At 37.0% G+C, this 18,940-nt stretch overlaps 1 protein-coding gene across 2 annotated transcripts in view; it reads right to left on the minus strand.

The window, feature by feature from the left end:
- CDKL5 (cyclin dependent kinase like 5) overlaps nt 1–18,940 on the minus strand; it is a 127,317-nt gene continuing 108,377 nt past the window's right edge. Inside the window, exons 15-18 of one of the 2 annotated variants that reach the window (XM_032678571.1) lie at nt 13,825–13,921; nt 10,057–10,179; nt 8,822–8,941; nt 1–7,547 (exon numbers count right to left, since the gene is read on the minus strand). In XM_032678571.1, the coding sequence (XP_032534462.1) occupies nt 7,164–7,547; nt 8,822–8,941; nt 10,057–10,179; nt 13,825–13,921 (724 nt within the window). In that variant the 3' untranslated portion in view covers nt 1–7,163. The remainder of the gene's footprint in view (nt 7,548–8,821; nt 8,942–10,056; nt 10,180–13,824; nt 13,922–18,940) is intronic. The other variant, XM_032678572.1, reaches the window with a different exon arrangement.

The raw sequence follows: 18,940 nt of genomic DNA on the forward strand, positions 1-18,940 counted from the left end.
TTCTAGTGCAAATCTGCATTTTTATTAAAGACATATTTTGGAAGGCCCATTCAAAAATACATTGTGCTCAGTAAAAATTAACCATTCCATGCTTATAATTAAGGTTACCACAGGATTTTTTTTTCTCTTTTAGAATATTTACAGCGACAATAGAAATTGTACAGAAGTTAAGGATGGATACATGCTCAAAAAAAATTTGGTAAGGTGTACCAACAACATGATACAAAGGGTTGTATACAAACACTTTACAATGGTTTATTAACTTGCATGAAGTCATCCTTAAATATTCAACACATTTTAAAATCAATTTGTATTCCAGGATTAAAAAGGGTAACACCACAACATATCCCTTCCACAACAGAAAGCACGGTAGATTTAAAAGTTTGTGCGCTTTAGATTTCTAGTAGCTGTTAAAAAAAATCAGAGAATCTTATACATAAATTTAGAAGTTTGAAAGCTGCCTCCTCAGCCTGCTAATTTTGGAATAGTCTGTACTGGCAGATTGTGGGAAAAAAAAAAAAGATTTCCTAAACTTCATTCTTCCTTCTTTTCTCTCAAATGACACAAATTTAAAATTCAGCATTTCACAGTGGAGATCTAGCAGTCCTGGAAGTCCTTATCATATTTAACCAGATTTTAAAATGCCTGCATAGAATTTCCAACCAAATTATGGTTTCAGGGAATATTTTAGCTTATTGTTCCATATAAACCAAAAATAATGTTACTCCTTTTAATTAGTCATATCCTTCAGTAGTACGAGTCTAAGATGTGCACTAGTAAAAAAAAAAAAAAAAGGAAAGTCAAGGACAGTTACTTATACTTAAAGTTTTTGCCTTGTAACTAAACAATTAAAAGCTCTGCCGTTGGATTTACATGTCAAGAGTTTACACCAAGAGGTTCACATCCTATAGGAAAGTTGAATAGCGGTTTCCATCTTGTGCTATGAATATGCTTTAACGTTGCTAATGAAAAGCTCTATGACATGGAAAGTTACTTCAGGACATGGAAAGCTACTTCACAACACATTTCTATGCCTGTACAATTAAGATGCCACCTTGCATTTCTCAGAATGGATCCAGAGAACCGCCCTGTGAAAACAGAGACCTGGTGGAACGAAAAGCCTGGCAGGCAGCGTGTTTTGGCGGGGCACGATGAGGTAAGGTATCTCACCCAGATGAAATGGAAAATTAAAATGAAGAAAATCCTGAGCAAGTCTAAGGATAGCTGTTTAAGTAAAACAGCAAACAGGGTGGAGTAGTAGATAAGGCCTCTAACTCCCTGAAATCTGCACTAGAGAAACAACAAAGGAACAAGGCAACTGCAATATTTAGAACCACAAAGGGAAGGGCAAGGGAGACTGCAAAGCAGTGCAAAGGATGTCATTGGATTCTAGAGGGAGAGCTCAGATGGCTTGGAGGTTTCAGAAGTATTTAGATGAAGGCCCATCAATATTTTATTACTTGGTTGCTAACAGTACCTAGAGGAAGAATCTTTTCAGATGTCTCTTCAAACAGTTGGAGTCAATAAAAAGCTCAGAACAAACAAAACCCAGCCTTGACCACATTCTGCAAGAGAGAGGAGGTAGATTGACTTGCAGAGAAGACAAGAGATGTATAGTCACTCTTAGGCTAAGAGACAAATCCTTGTTCAGACTCTCGGGCCATGTGTTAAGAGTCCACTTTTGCCCAGCTGCATATTTTGAGTTATGGTCTAAAGAGCCTGAGCAATATGATTTGGTGGAATGAAAGCATCCAGACATAGTGGGGCTGGTCCTCTCACACCTCTCATGCATCTTCCACTTAGGTGTGTCAAAAGACAATTTTGCATCAAACCAATTGGCTGTGCACAGGTCAAAATTGCATCCAAGTAGAACTCAGAGCAAGTAAAATTTAGACCTAATACATCAGATTTACTATGCTGTCTCACACGGTAGCTGTTAAGACAGTCTACCCACAGAACAGATGACCTAACACAGTTTTTCTCCTAAAATTGAAAGAGGATCTCCTATAAAATTTGCTTGCTTAATTTCCATGAAATTTGCTTCATGATTGCAAAATGAGAAATCTTCTGTTTCAGTACAAGTGATGTGCACAAGCCTTCACTTGCCTGATGAGCCTGAGCATTGATGCTGCTGTTTGATCCATTGAAAAAGGTGCCAACATCTAGAACTTCCAAGCTGTGTTAAATTAAAAGGTTATTCAAATCACAACCCTTTTAACAAAGGCCAGAAGTTAAATGGCTTGTTTCCTCATTCGCTACAAACCCAGTAATGAATGGTTAATATCATGACACCATTAGAAAGAGCTGTGTAGGGAAAGGCACCTGTTCTAAATAGTGTCCTGATTTGAAGGTAATTTAAAAAATAGTTACATAGGGCACATACATCACCATTCCAACCATCTTCTGTGGCACTCCTATTCAGATGGTGGCCTACTTACATGAACAACAGCCTAGATGCATGGTTTTGTGACAGTACCACCATTGACAAATGTATTATGTATGCTAGCTTGAATGGAAAAATATTCATTGCCACCCCACAATTTGCAGTATATTATGTATGGCTATCCTTTCCTACTCTTTGTGTGACTGGGATGCAGATGTTCTCCCAGCTCTACTCTGACAGTGTTCAAAACATATGGAGTTGATTGCATGCAGGTATTTTTGAAGCATGTCTCACCATCAAATCATTATAAGACAACAAAAAAATGAAACATGAGTGAAAACCCCAATACTTCCAGAGCATGGCTCCTCTCGAAAGTGGCTGGGTTTTGCCTTAGCTACCTAGATCACAACAGTGCTTTCAGAGCTGTATCATCTGTGTTCCCTCTTCTTGCAGGGAGGTCTACAGCACTGAATTGTTGAGAATACATTTTTTTTTCTGTGTGAACACAGGAGTCTACTCAGCTAATGGCTACAGCAGCTTCTGAATTAAAAAAAAGGTTGGTATGTAGCTTTTTAGACAAGTAAGATTCACCTGTTAAGAGACCTAATTGCAATGATAAGGAATGGCTAAAAGCCTACCACAGGCCACTGCTTCTTGAAGAGTCACTCCAGCCTTGTTCCCAGAAACAAGTTGGTGTGGCAGAGAGAAAGGTGACATCCTGAAAGACAATCTGAGGGTGTCTGATACATTTGGAAGTTTGAAGCCTGTTTTAATATTGATCTAAAAGAACAAGTATTGGCAAACAGGGTAGTGTTTGGGGAATGTTTTAGGAAGGAGATCAAATCTGGGACCACTGAGTTCCTGCCAAGAACTCTCCCAGTGCTCTGCCCTGGTGACCTCTCGGAGGAGCAATGAAGCTTGGACAGCAATAAATGGAGCAAAAAGCATTAAAGAGCTCTAAGGGACTGTTCTCTGTGGTCAGGTCTGCTGAAAATAGATGTTGTTCTAGGTTAATACATTTACATGGCAGTTTAAAAGGACAGCTTAGACACAAATACAATTTCAGTTAAGATGAGCTTAAGGTACTTCTTTTTCTGTTAAAAAGAGCTCAAGAGTTATAGCAAAAACAGATAGACAAGTTTAGGCAGCTTGAGTTCTGCAAAATGACTATAATTTCTGAAACTTAGTTTCCTTTCTATTCACATCATTAATGATGCCATAAGGCAAAACAGATTGCCAAAGAACAAAATGTAGTTCAACTAAGTTTCTTTATACTAAGTAAATCTATAGAGCATGTAGCACAAGACTCATAGACCAGCGAAAAGGAAAGCTCACACTTAGAAAATAGTTTGCTCTGTAATTCTCTTCCCTTTATTAAGCCAGCAAATCTCAGTCACTATAATAAGACTCCTTTGAAAGCCCCGACAAAATTACATTAGCAATATTCTAAATATTGGGAAGTTAGACCAAGTTAAAAATACACAATTCATCCCAGCACCAGCTGGCCGAGCTGCTGGAATTTCTTTCAACAGAAGAAAGAAAATACTACATACATTTAACACAATTTAGTATTCAACTGAAATCTACTATGGTTTGTTGAACTGGAGAAGAAGATGTAGTATGAAGTAGAAACAACTTTCTGTAACTATGGGCCACCAAATACTTGAACATTCCTTGGGTCACCTTTGAAGATTTGCTAACTATTTTAAACAGCTATATGTACAGTCAGAGATTATCCTGATTTAACTCCATAGGTACTGAAGAAAAAAATCCTTTGGAAACATTTTTCCTTGCTAGAAATAAGAACAGCCACATACAGCCCAGTATCATCATCCCCAGCATGAAGCTCTTACCAACAAGCTAAAAATCTTGCACAGGCAAAAGGATACATATCCACAAAGCACAGAAGAGTCTACTCTGACCATTTGTTGGGAAACAGAATCATCAAGCTTGGAAGAGACCTTCAGGATCATTTAGTCCAACTGTCAACCCAGCACCACCAGAATCACCTCTAATTCACATTCCAATGTGCCACAGCCAGACACCTCTGGAACACTTCCAGAGCCAGTGATACCTCCCTGATCAACTTATTCCAATGCCTAACCCCTCTTTCAGTGACTTTCTTTATTTTCTAATATCTGATTTGAATCTCTCCTGGCACAACAGAAGACCATTTCCTCTCATCCTTTCACTTGAGACATGGGAGAAGAGGCTGACCCCCACCTGGCTACAAACTCCTTTTCGGTCATTGTACAGAGTGATGAGGTCCCCCCTGAGCCTCCTCTTCTCCAGACTAAACAACCCCAGTTCCATTGCCCTAAAAGAGACATTAAAACCACACTGCTTAGAGCCCCACTCTCTCTTGGACAATGCTTTTGTGAGGGATTTCAGTGGCATCAGGCCATTTTAAAGCAGGGTTAACCTAGCTGTGACCAAGAAGTGAATCTAACAGAGGTTGCTGAAGTATGCTGCTAAACTCCAACAGTGATGACTAGTAAATATCACAATGTCTTTCCTGGATGCCACTGAACTTAGAAAAAAACTGAATACCCTTTCATGTCTACTGTATTTTTATATGCTATATATATGATATATCAATACAGTATATATCATATATAGAGAAATATCATATACCATATATATCTATAGAAAAATCACATGCACATTTCTTGCAGGCAATTGACAAAGAAAGAATTCTTATTTTGTAATTTTTCAAATTTACTAGACTGACTTTTAGCCCTGGACAAACCCTATATGACATCCTTCCGTTCTGTTCTTTCTGATAAATTTTTACAGTAGTGGTGCCGAATTTGCTGTGTTAGAACTTTGGTATGACTCAAGAGTACTGAACAGCATGTCCAGTTTTGCATTGTTATACAAGTAGGAAGTTCAGCTCTAACTGCCTGGCTTCTTCTGTTAACTACATCTATGGCTAAATCATCAAATTTACATTCAGGTTAATCTCTTTTGGAAAAGACAATGTATTTGCAAGTACAAGTGTCTTACAACAAGAGCATCTAGAAAACAAACTGTGTTGCAGAGTAATGAGGGAGTTGAACTAATGTATTTAAAAAAGGAAAGATTGTATTGTTCTGACACTACAGGCCTGGCTCTCCTCTTATTGCACAAAGTTTAGACTGGCATAACTCTTGACTCCTACTGGCTAACCTTTGATTTAATTTACCGGTAGCAACAGAGGAATCAGGGTGTGTATTTGCTACACTTGACATTCACCAACGTAAAGGCAGTTTTAACTATGTTGTACAGGAGACTGGAACCCAAGATCTAGTGTTTTGCTGAGACTGGTAACTGAACTGGTTATGGGAGTATTTAGATAATAAGACCTAAAGAGAAATTAAGCTGCATGGCAACCTTCTCCCTCAATATCCAAATACCAGATTTGTAGATTTAAGTACATCCTGAAATATAATAAAAAGTGCAAGAGTAGTTTAAATTTTAATACAGTGTTTATCTTATTAATTAATAGATTGCTAAACAAGATGTAAAATACACATATGCATAAAAGCTTATACCATGATCTGCAGTGCCATGCTATGTGTAAGTGTCGAAGTTTGCATTTCACTTGCAATTCATGCTATGTTTCTTTGGTTTTCACCCCTGCTATTAAGTGGAAGAGCACCTGCTTTCTCTTGTAGTCATGGGGCACTTTATTTCTTTAGAGGAAACAAAAATTTGGTACTGGGGCTCTGTGCTCTGGATGCAGATGCAGAAATCCCATTAATATTACTAGGAAAGCTAAGGACACAGGGGAGAACATACCACATTTAGATTACTGTACAGTTCTGCAGTCTCTTACATTTAGCCAATATTTCCAACAAAATAGCCCATAAAAAAGCTTGGAATTGAATGTTGTCTTTTGTTTGTTACCAATAATGCCTACAATACTGGGCTCTCATAGCCAAGCAAGATTCATACTGTTACAGTCACGTTTATATCCTCATTCAACTTCCTTTATTAGAAGTATAATACTGCACTTTATATCACAAATGTATAAAAAATATGGCAGATAGTGTCATAACAATACTTTTTTTTTAAATGAGTATATTTAAAAAACAGACAGTTATTTTCCATTTATATATATATTTATATATAGAATAAAATACTCCTGATGCAATATATAAATGTTACTGTTATTTTTTTATAGAAACTACTGTAGCTGTTGCACTGCTTCACAATGTTTCAAACAGCTCAAAATAACTTTACATTATAACATAAAAGATATGATTATAACAGTACGATATTAGGTCATCATAAATAAATATTACAAATCCTATCAAATATGGAAATTTAAAAAACAAATTTAAGACATACAATTTAACTTTAAACCCTTAACAGGGATACACTTTTATCACATAAACCCCACTGTTTTAACTAGGCAGCAAAAAATGTAGTAAGGGCATAGGTCTAGACATGAATGTTTTCACCCTTATAAGTGCCAATACATACCAGAAGTCTCCCAGCTTTCAGACAGAGATGTGCACTGAGCTGGAATGTAAATGAGAGAAAGTGGCAATGCATTTTCTCCCTGACCTGCACACTCTGTCTGGCATCCAGCGACATTTCTGATGACTGGTAATTCATAGTTCAACTTGTTTTACTGTATAATCCCTGACTCTCTCCGTGGTGCCAAACAGCATAGCTCCACATGTACATATTGCACACCTTTATAAAGCTGAAAATGCAGTCTTACCATCACCAGAACCACCACCACTCCCCTATGCTGATCTCCACCCAAACTGGCCTATTCTCTGGAGTGCAATTACAAGGCTGTCTCTTTTAAGTCATTCAGGTTTGGCATTCGCGACCGGTTTGTCCGGGTGTATGTGTGCCCGTTCTGTCCGCTCTTGGAAGGCAGCTGGTCGGAGTAGGGAGGCCCATCACTCACGCTCCTGTTCACAGGGGAGACGTGCCAGGTGGGTTCCAGCTGGCTCGGGATCTGCAGGGTTGGCCTGCTTTTGGGCGGAGCCTCCTGCCGCACGTTGCTGCTGCCGCTGCTGGAGCTCTGGCTCATGGGGTGAATCCGCACTTCAGAAAAAGAAGCTTTGGCTGGCTGACTTGGTAAGGGCTGGAAGCGGGGCTCAGCAGGGACAGGATGGTTTGAAGAGAGGTGTAAGAGCTTTCGAAGAGATTTTAATGGCTGGCTCTGAAAGACAGGCAGAAAAGCATTTGACCTGCTCTCCATCATATCAGAATTCCTACAACAAAACTGTCATAACTTAAACTGAATATCTTGAACTTCACAGGACTTTTAATTTGTATTCATTTGGTATATTTCATTACAAGCTATGACTACACACCTGAGAAAATGTCTTCTCATCACGATTCAATCTACTAGCTACCTGACAAAGTGGAGCCTTTTCTACATCAGAAAAAAAAATTGCTCCCATCAATTATTTCATCCTTGTTTCCTTTGAAAATGCAGGCATAGACAATTGCATTAGCTGTCCATCTGTCACTTCTCCAGCTATTAACTTTAGAACCTTAGCCACATTTTGTGAGGCACAGCTATCAGAAATACAAAGGTCTTAAAAATTTTGTGAACATCAGTTAGGGGTTAGAGAGAGTCTTAAGTAATCATCTGCACTGAAACAAGGTCTGGCAGAACTCTGCAGTACCATATTTTGCTTGTTGCCAGCTGGGAGATAAGCAGCTCTGGTCTCTCACAGCTTCTTTAACTGGTGAGCAGTATGAAGGAAAATGGAGATACGGAGTTACTGACCATGGGTAACAGAAGCCTGGGGAAGCCTGAGTACACAAAGTGATATGAAAACAGCCTCACTAAATTCCATGTCTCACAGAGCAACTTGTTTCTTCAAATGCTGCAGCTGCAACAAACCCTCTTTTCCAGTTTTCAGTGTGATGGCAGCAGAGCATGGCACTGAAGCTCCCTCCCAAACCCTGTCCCCAAAGCTGGTTTTAGAACTGGAGAAAAAAAGTTGCATTACTGCAGTTCTATGCTCCAAAAATGAAGCCTGCTTAAACTGCAGTCTGTGCCAGCCACACCATGACATGGTCTTGCTGCTCTGGTGACCACCGCAAGTATCAAACTGTGCCTTGTGGCAGCATGGCCTCAGGATTCACCCTTCCTAACTGAGCTCTCTTGAGGGCTTTGGTACAGCATTGCATTGAACCCACAGATGTGCACTGAAACACTGCTTGCCTCTAATACAAAAACATAATATTTTGAAGGGCTTGAAGACTGACACAGGGACATTTAATCTCTCTTTTCCTTGTCATTCATATCCAGATTTTCAAAAAATTATGCAGGACCACAGGCATATGATTTATTATGTTCAATCAGCAGAGAATCAGAAGTTTGGGAAATAATGTCAAATGCAATTTTTCTATTCACCAGAGAAAAAGCTTTCAAGATACCTCATTGATACTAAAATACAGGGAAATGATAATGCCACTTACATGAGGCTGGATTTCTGTCATCTTCTCAGGATGCCAATCCTTCTGCCTGCTGCTCTGGTGATTAGAAGAATGAATGGCTTTCTGTAATGCCAAGAGATCCTGACCATCAGTGTTAGGCATCTGCAACAAAATATTAAATACTGGTCTCCTAATATATTCTTAAGAATAGCTGTAAATAATTTCCCACAGTTAATTACAGAAAACAAGGGAAACCCATTACTGCAACAGAATTGCAATGACCTTTCAATAATTTTCCCCATAGTAAGAGCAAGTGACTGTGGATAGCATGCAGATTTGCTCTACCCTTAGCCCTTAAAGCATTCGCATGCTGTTAGTGTTATTTGCTGTAAGAGAGAGCAGTTAAACAAGGCCTTAAAAATAAAAAAAATAAAAATATTGTTGAGCCTCATCTTCATTTAAAAAGCATTCCATACTGCAGTTAAGACCATGGATCAGTTCTATAAATTTGTTCCCAAGTGAAGCAGACCAAAGTCTCTCTAAACTGATGTCCTGACTGATTTTGCCATCACAAAACAAAGAGCTTTTTCTTTTCCCTTCTTTCTTCTCCTCCACAAATATCCCAAACTAAAGCAAAAATTAGGAAACAGTCCCAGGTGAAATTTTATGGCAGAAGGAGAATTTAAAACTTAGATGCAGATTTTTATCTCATTTCAAGAATTCTAAGCAAAAAAAAAAAAAAATCAAAAAGTAACCTATTTTTAATGCAAGCTGCTTTTTATCATGAAGAAACAAGACAAACAAAAATACAAGACACATGAGCTAAAATTTCTTTTTCAGATAATCCCTTGTTAATACTTGATTGATTAAATTTATATATAAATAGCAGTTTTTATAAACATATGTATTTATGATATAGCTATAAACCAAACCAGGTTAATTTTTTTCCTGATTGAAACAGAACGAGACAGTTTATTTTTAAACATTCACAATTTCACAACTATTTCCCAACTATTTTCCTTCTTTAGTCTTACTCCCAGGAGTCATTCTCTCTGGAACTGTGTATGTTACATTTTCAGTATATCAAATACTATAAAAAAATTTTTTAGGCACAGCCTATTTCAATAGAATTTTACTTAAATTTATTGAACTGGCCCAAGATACTTAACTGGCATGAAGAGGAAGTGACACCATGAAAATAAACCACATGCTGCTGTAGTCAGTAAAACAAATTTACTGGAGCATTTTACAGCGCTACTGTACTTAAAAATTAATACCATGGGTAGAGTGACTACAGGAAGCTTTTTCAAAGAAGAACTATGCTTTAAATTATTCTTTGAATTAAAAAGAGGAAAGAGGGATTTCTTGATGCTTGGATTCTCCCCGTTGGTTGAGTCTGTCTGCAATATAAGATACAAAAACTAAATGCATAGTATTTAAATTCGAGAGATCTGCCCTTACTATATTAATCCTTTTTCTTTCTTTCTTTCTTTCTTTTTTTTTTTAATTCCAACAATACATGTTATAAAGCCTATAATTTTCTTTGGGAAAATACAACAATGATTGAACAAAAAAGCCTATGGAACAAATTCAAGGATCTCAATGCATAGAAAGCATGTAAAAAAAGATCAGTACACCTCTTCTTATTTCCAGGTTCATTAGGAATGCAAAGTGTGTTTCAAAGCTTTTTGGAAACAACGGGTAGGTCTTTTTGACTTTACTGAGCTTTGAATTAAATCCTGTAACTCTGGCAATCATTTGTACTTATGATAATGACCTAAAGCAGTGTGACATTTTTTATTTTTATATAAAGAAAATATCAAAGATACACTAACAATAATAGCAATTGGTTTCAGAATGAGTAAAAAAATAAAAGTATTCTGTTTTTAAATTGCAGAAAGATTTAGGGCTCCAAGATGAATTATTTCAGTTCTATCATAAATATGCCATTAACAACTTCATGTATAAGTGCAAGGACACTGGCTGTTTTATTTTAATTTCTCTAGCACAACCAAAGAGCACATCAATGGATGCACAAACAGCAAACAGAACCGTAAGATATTAAAATTATGAATGAGACCTACTCAGGTGCAAACAAGAACAGGACACATATGCTGTGTCTTGCATTATTCTGCCTGTCATAAGAAAACTTTATAATGCAATAGAATTACTATATGACTAAACAGAATGATGGGTGCACTACCAAAAGCAAGGGGTTTCAAACAGCTTTCTCAGCTTCTAGATTCCATCCAAATTAATGAAAGAAAGTAAAAAATTAGCATAGCTTAGGTTTCGGAACTTTATGGTCAGAAGATCTTCCTGTTTCAAATTCATTAAATTAAAAAGGAATGAAAGCATTGCTAAAAGAAATGCTCACCTGCAACAATTTTTCCCAAAGAGTAATTTCTTCAGACCGATAGCTTGAAATTTGTGCCAAAATCTGCAAAACTCAGGCTCCTCTGAAGATAGTGCCTACTGACAATGCACAACCCTCATGGATATGAAATTGTTTGATGGCAGAGGACAGAAAAAACTGTGACTCTAGAAATCCTCAAAAACTTTTACTATGTTACTAAAAGACTTCAAACGAGATGAAAAGGAGAATGGATAAGAACAGCTCTGCAAAAGCAACATTGCAAAGAATTCCCATAACAGGCAGTAACAATTATTATCCCATGAGGTACTGCACCTGGAGAAATCTAGGGAGAATGATTCATGGGAATGACTCTGCAGGAGGAGGTGTCAGGAACTGGGATCAGTTCTGGGCTATTAGATATTTTGAGAATGATGTTACTAAGAAGATGCCTTGAATCCAGTTTCAGATATCTTGTATGACTTCTATGACGATGACCAACAAAATGAGACTTGCCAAAGGATATCAGAAGTAAATCGTAGCTATGATGTGCTTCCCAGCACTGTGACAGTCCTCAGGTTTAGTTTGCTATTTGCTGCAGAAAGTCTGTGTTTGAGTAAATAACTGATATTTCGTACTCCTAGGACACTATATTTTAACCCTCAGAAAAAAACCTTGGGTAGTCACAACTGACTTTTAATATGAAATCATAGAAAACATTATTCGTTGAAGAGGTAATATTACAGCGCTGTTAACAGCTTTTAGTACTGAAGTCAAACTTGGTGCTGAACTGGAGGCAGTAACTTTTGCTTGTGCTGGAAGATCCTAAAGAACATCCCAATGTCTGTTAGGTAGATGTCTTCAACTAAGAGGTGAAGAACGAAGAACAGTGTTTTAACCAGACACTTGTACACACATCAGTGGTACAGTCTGTCCCTAGATACCATCCTCTTAATCAGCTCCAAGTAGAAGTGAAAAGAGGTCTCTGATTGGATCAAAAAATCAAGTTGATCTCAGCGAGTTTCTAGTTAAGGATGCAAGAGTTGTATCACTACCTTATTTCACTAATTCACTCATCTTCTGTGAGGATACCAGCTCTAAGTAGCAAATATACTTTTCCCTTATGTGAAACCTCTCTCTCCTTTCCTGTTCCCCTCTACCCCTCTTCTTAAGAGTGAGAAGAAACAGGAGTAAGGATTATGTATAAATCTGTCCTATCTTGTAATCAGTGATGACTTTGGTAGCTACAGATCAAGGTACTTTTGATTTAAGTGTTTTGTAAAGTGCCAGATTTTGAGATGCAACACAATCCAGTCTATATTTCCTTCACACAGTTTAATCTGGAAGTAGTTGATACACCATCTATCAGCTGAGCTATCAGAGTGTTCCCTGTCACCATGTCTGAATGGCTGGAATCAGAGTAGACTTTAACAGTGCAAATTTAACATTTCTTTTTTTTTTTTTTTTTTTGGAAAATGCATCAGTGGAACCAATGATATCAAGTGGAACTAATGATATCAAATAATCCCAGAGCTATAATCGAGACATTTTGTTCAGTTGTGTGATACAAATGATTATATTTGAACTGTGCACAGGTATGAGGATGAACAAGATCAGAAGGAGAGGTAGATGCCATTGCTTTAAATCCTGCCCAGCAGGAAAGTGAGATGCTTTTTTGAGTGCTAGGTAATACACGTTCGCATATGTTCCACACAGTTCAAAGAAACTTTAAAAAGCCCAAAAAACCTGGTAACCAATCCTCTTCCCCAGTTCTCAACAGATCAGCCCTTCACCAACACTCAGAGTCATACCACCTCACTCCTTACTCCCCTTTGCCCAGAATGAGCATGGTTTACTCCATTCAGAGAATCTTCAAAACTATAACTGCATTTACACTTATAGAAACATCACAATTTTATGCAAATAAAATTCAAAATGTTTCACTGTTTCCAGAACTGTCATCTGAGAATGAGATTATGTTTAGGTTACTTCAGTTCTTAGGGAGACTACAAAACTTTGTGAAGTGTCAATATATCACTTTTCTCTGATAAAAGAAAGTCCTTTTTCCCTCCCAAAAAGTATATGAAAATGTAAAAATGTATAAGAGACAACAAAGACTTGTACTGAATAACAAAAGCCACAATCCATTCCCTCAATGAAACATAAAACATTAAGAATGGTTAAGATACATCATCCTTATTCCAGTCATGGGATGCAGTAAGAAGATGGAGGCTGGTACCAAGACACTCATACGAAAAAGACTGGAAAGAATTCTCATTTATAACAGTCTGATTTCCTCCACATGGGTGCCTGAAATTATTCAAGCTCTGAGGAGACACAACAATGTGTTTACTATTCTTGGATTGGTATCACCAGATCCTGCAAAAGAATTTGTTGCAACATCAGCTTAAAACTTGCATCAAAACTGGCTCTCAAAGGGTCTGAATGAAAACAAAGATGCACAGGACTAGTAAGTGAAGAAATATTTGAAAAGGCAGAAAAATCAACCCTGAACAGGAAAAGAGTTTGACTTTCATACAATGACTAGAAAAAATAAAAGAAGAAATAGATATATACATGAGCATAAATACAATAAAGGTACTGTACTAATGTAGCATTTTAAAATGGTGTAATTCAAAACCAATTTGTAATTCATATATAACTTCTTTTATTAGAAATGCCGCATACTTACAGTTTGAGATTTCTTCTTTTTCTTTTTTATTGCCCTGAAAAAACCTTGCTTTTCTTTCTCCTTGAGCTGTTCTGAGTTAAGGTTTTCAGGACTTTTCCTAAATATGAAATAAGGTATTGTAAGAGAGATTTTATTTTGGTATTTACTTTGTAAATTCTGTGTAATACTGAGATCTGATGCCAAAGAATGGAAATTATTGAATTAAGTAAAAAGATTCTTAATGTTTTAGCATTCATTGGTTCCAGGGTTACTATACAAATACCAGATAGTCTTATTAAATGGGATAGGAGGTACACAGTATTGGGGTAAAATGATTAGTTTAAACCAATGAATAGTTATTTCGGGAAAAGGAAAGCATGCATGTCTTCTTCTAAGACAGAACTTAATACTCAAACCAAAATATCACACACGAGGTCTTTTAGAAAAATGAAAAGCATATCTGAGAGAACATACAAATGGTGATGAGGTTTAAAAGCACAGATTCAGTTTATCCACTCCTTGCTGGAGAACCAGGAGTTGCAAAGTTCACCAGACAGAACCACTTTGCTGACATGGTTCCAAATTTATCATCAGGGAAGCTGGGGAACTACTGTTGTCCATTTCAACTTAAAAACTTCAGTTATTTTGTTATGCATGGGTGAGACAGTGCTGGCAAAAGGAGGTGACCCAAGAATGGAACAGGTGACTTGCCTGAAGACTGAATTTCCGCCTTTTACATGTCTGAAGTAACTACAGCTGATAAATAACATGTTACTTTCAGAATACACAGTAAACCATGTATGCAAAGTACTGATACAGGGTAAAAAGATAGTTTTCAACAAAGGACATTGGTGAGACATAACTGAATGCAGTTCTAGTGCCCTTTAAAATAGCTTGAAAATTGAAAATGGTACAAGAAAGTGTCACAGAAATAATTTCAGAGATAGAAAGAATGGCCTACATTTAAAGAGTCAGAGATTTCCATCTCTTTAGTGTGTTCAGAAACACAGCCAAACCAGCCCAAATATTTAGTTTCCTTGCCTGATGCACAAGTATTTATTCAAGAAGAAATTACAGAATACAAGAAAGATCTTCAGACTAAAGGGCAAAGATATAACAAGAACAAGTAGGTGGATGATGAAGCCAGAGAAATAATATTAGAAATAAGGCATTGATTTTCACAATAAGCATCATTAACTGCCAGAACAAACTCTTCAGTGAAGTGGATTTCCCATCTTTGACATTTCAAATCGGGACCCCATAATGAGAGAGATTAGTCAGGTGTGCCTCTGGGCCTGGATCCCAGAGACCGGACGACATTTAATATCAACACACAGAAAATCATGCTGGGTAATTTAATAGTCCTTATTCAGTCCTAAGTTGTATGAAAACAAAAAAGAAATTATTCCATTGTCTTGATGGAAAGCCTAAAGGGAAGCCACAGTTTTAAGGGCTCTGGATGATGAACAGGAGCAGCTTTTCTGGGAATAACTGTAATGTAGCAACACTTAGCTCTCTACTATAGTTGTCACTGGCTTCTAATTCTGGCTTTAAATGCTATGCTATCAGCTGGTGATTCAGCTGCTACTACATGCCAAGCTGACTTTTTTTTTTTTCCAAGCAAATGTGAAACACATAATTGGGGTAGAAATCACTGGAGTCATCAACAAAATTCTCTTCACCCTGGTAGCTGGTTTGACTAGCTCCTCAATTTCTACACAAAACCACCTCAAGCTCAAAGTGTTACCTGGTTCTAAATATAAATGCATGCAGTGTTTAAATGCTGGACAAAGTGCAACTGTTGATTAAGAGAATGGTCTTAATGGAAAGATTCATAGGCAGGGAGTATGGTAAAAATTTTCCTAATTTAGTTTTTTTTTGGAACTTACATCTGGTTCAAGAAACACTTTCAGGTGCATGACAACATAGATTCAATGTGAACATTGCAACACTACAGGAAAAATCTCTAGTTTAATATGATTATTATAACACATATTTTAAATGTACTGGATTGCCAGGGATTCCTGTTGCTGTCATGTCCCTATATTTGGTACTACTGCATAACAGATGTAAGGCACTCTTGTATTAGTCACTTAGAGCACCGAGAGTAAAGACTACTGACAGCTTTACGGATTCACTGAACTCAGGAGACCGACTTAACACAGACAAAACACCTACTGAATTATTTACTCAATGATTTTTACTTGATTTGTTAAAAAAGTTGGAGGAAAGCATGCACTCCAAGTATCCTACTTGTGCTCAGAATGTCATGTAAATGGGGCTAAGAACCTTCTGAGCCTTTCCCCAAAGGAGTTACTGTGCATCCACATCTACAAAGATATCCCAAACCATAGCCCCAGTGCAAATTACCAACCCAATGACGGTGTTGTCCGCTGAGCAACCAGAGTCAGATCATAAGCAAATTCCCAGGAGGTTACTCTACATTGTCCTTTAAAATTTTTCAATGTCTTGCTATGGCTTTTCTGTTCCAAAGTCTATTCCAAAATGGAGATGCTATCTTAAAAGGTGAAGTTAATCTTCAGAGTGCAGCTTGGAACATTTTTTGCCATACTTGTAGATAGACATTCACTCAAGTGTGATTCTTTTCTCTGGCCCACTGAACCTGGATGAGAAAACTGCTCTCTATAGCAGTTGAGCAGAAAGGAGAGAGATGAAATTCTGCACCATCATTTCCTCTTTATGACTACAGTGACCAGAGTAGGAAAATAAGGGGCTGAGAACTCTGCTCATTTTCAATTGCTGCTTACCCAAAAGTCAGTGGCTTCATACTGATTGGTTTATGTCATTAACTCCTATGACTCATATTGCAGTACAGTTGTCTGAAAAAGCATTGACCTTGAAAAGCAACTGCTTCAAAACACATGCTCATTATGTGAAGAGAGTGAACATATATAGCATTATAGCAGGAAGCTTCAACACCAGGATTCTGTACTAAGTAAAAATAGAGCAGAACATTTTGATCGATGATGAAACACTGGTATATTTTAGGCATTCCAAAACATGATTTTTAGATAGTGAACAGTATAGGAAAAAAATAGGATTATCAGAAAAAAATCTGTATGGTATGGTCGAGTCACTCAACACCAAACTTTTACAACATACTGCAAGTATGCATTTTGCATAAAGCTTCAGCTCTTGAAAGCAAACAGTTACACCAGAATCTGTGCTGGTTTACTAGCAAGTAGAGACTAGTCCTAGATAAGAGACCCCACTCAGAGAGCTCATTCACAAGAAGAAACCAAAGGCTTGTTATTTTATCTTTGTGTACCTTTTGCATGCTTAGGACACATAATGTAGAAACACATTGGTTATTCTGGTCTGAGACACGTGGAAAAAGCATAGGTATAAATTGAAATTCTGTGATTATCACTCCTATTTATTGCCCTGGCAGGAAAGTATCCAGCTTCATGCAGGTACAATGAGGTGTAGCAGCAAACATGCACGTGGCAAGCAAGCTGATGCGCTTTCATATTAACTAAAAAGAATCAACAGGAAGCATGTTGCATTCATGCTGCCATAGAGAAAATTGTATTGAAGACAGCTCTTTTTGGAAGGCAATTTGTCATGCTTATTTTAGCTATTTTTCATCAACTCTGATCTCAGGCAGCCTGGCTTGGAAACCCTCTAACTGCCAGCGTAGTGCTCCCTTTACTGAACCAATCATAATTACATGAGTAAGGTTTTTGCCTAATGGAGAAGTTATTGAAATAGCTGAACTTTTCTTTGGAAGATAAATGAACTAATTCTCCACGTTGGCTTTTAGTTTTGCTTAAAGTAAGATCCTTAAGGGGCAATTCCAGAGTTACCATTTAGCAAAGGCAAGATAATGTCAGAAACTAATGAAGTAATCCAAATAGATAGTTTAAGGTAAGAATGTCAATCCCACAACCTGAAGTCCACAGTAAAACTTCTTGGTCTAAAAGTCTTGCACTGAAAGCTTAAAAATCAAAGATCAAATCTGAACTTTGTTTGGAGCTGCAATTTTTTATTTTTTGTGTGGAAAAGGAGGATTTACTAACTGGAATAAACCCCAGATCTACTATCTCATATACAGAATACCATTCAGAATTTGCAATTTCCTGATATTTTTTTACAAATTCCATAAAAGGACTGGAAAGTATATACAATGCAGCAACAATCATACTGCAGACACAGCTGAACAAGATTTAAACTAACTTGCTCAGATATTGGTAATCTTCTAGTTTCAGGAACAGTAAGTGTGACTGAATTGTTACACTGATACTGAGACAATGATTTAACAGTCAGTCATGTCCTGTTTACAAAATACTGTGTTGTTTTGGAGTCTTGAAACTTAAAAATGGGTAGAGTTTTAAGCCTTTGACTCTTCTAAGAGTGAGATGTTCTTTTTTTTTTTTCTCTTTTCTTGAATGACAAGAGAGTTTATGTGTGTTTATATGTATTATATAAATATATAATAATAATATTATATGCATATTTCCTTTTTTTTATTATTTTGCAGATAGGTATTACAAGCTGCTTGTCATAGAATGACTACACTTATATGGGCATGAAAGATCTAAACAAAAAAACTTTCCAGAAGCCCCCAAATATCTTGTAAGCAATCAATGCAAACACTTCCAATATGACGTGAAATAGAGTACTCCATGCTGGAATTTATTCTAAAGAGATATTTGGAACTATGACAATGGTAAATATAATTCAGGGCAATGTTCTGGCACACTGGCAGAACACAATTAAGTATCTTGCCTGTATCTACTGATTTTGCCCACCTCAGGACAAAGCTCATACAAGTGAAGGAGAATAAAACATCTACTCTTGTATCAAAAAGAAAAAATTGAGCAAGTTCAAGGTCCTTTACGGAAAATTAAACTCTGGTAAAGAAAAGATTTTCTAGAAGGATGAAAAATTTGCCTTTTTACAAATCAAGTTGTCTAAAGTTCAGAAATGATCTAGTAATTTAAGAGTAAAATCTGATGACAAAAGTCAAGTTTATAACGTCTTTATTTTAAAAGGCTGGACAGTGGGGACAGAGCGAAGAAATGCACACAAAGACAAGGGAACATCTGTGACAATTCAGTCTAGCAAACATTCACAGAATCTTTGACAGAAGAAAGGCAACACAGAGCAATACTAT

This window comes from Chiroxiphia lanceolata, chromosome 2, assembly GCF_009829145.1.
Source record: "Chiroxiphia lanceolata isolate bChiLan1 chromosome 2, bChiLan1.pri, whole genome shotgun sequence".
NCBI lineage: Eukaryota > Metazoa > Chordata > Aves > Passeriformes > Pipridae > Chiroxiphia > Chiroxiphia lanceolata.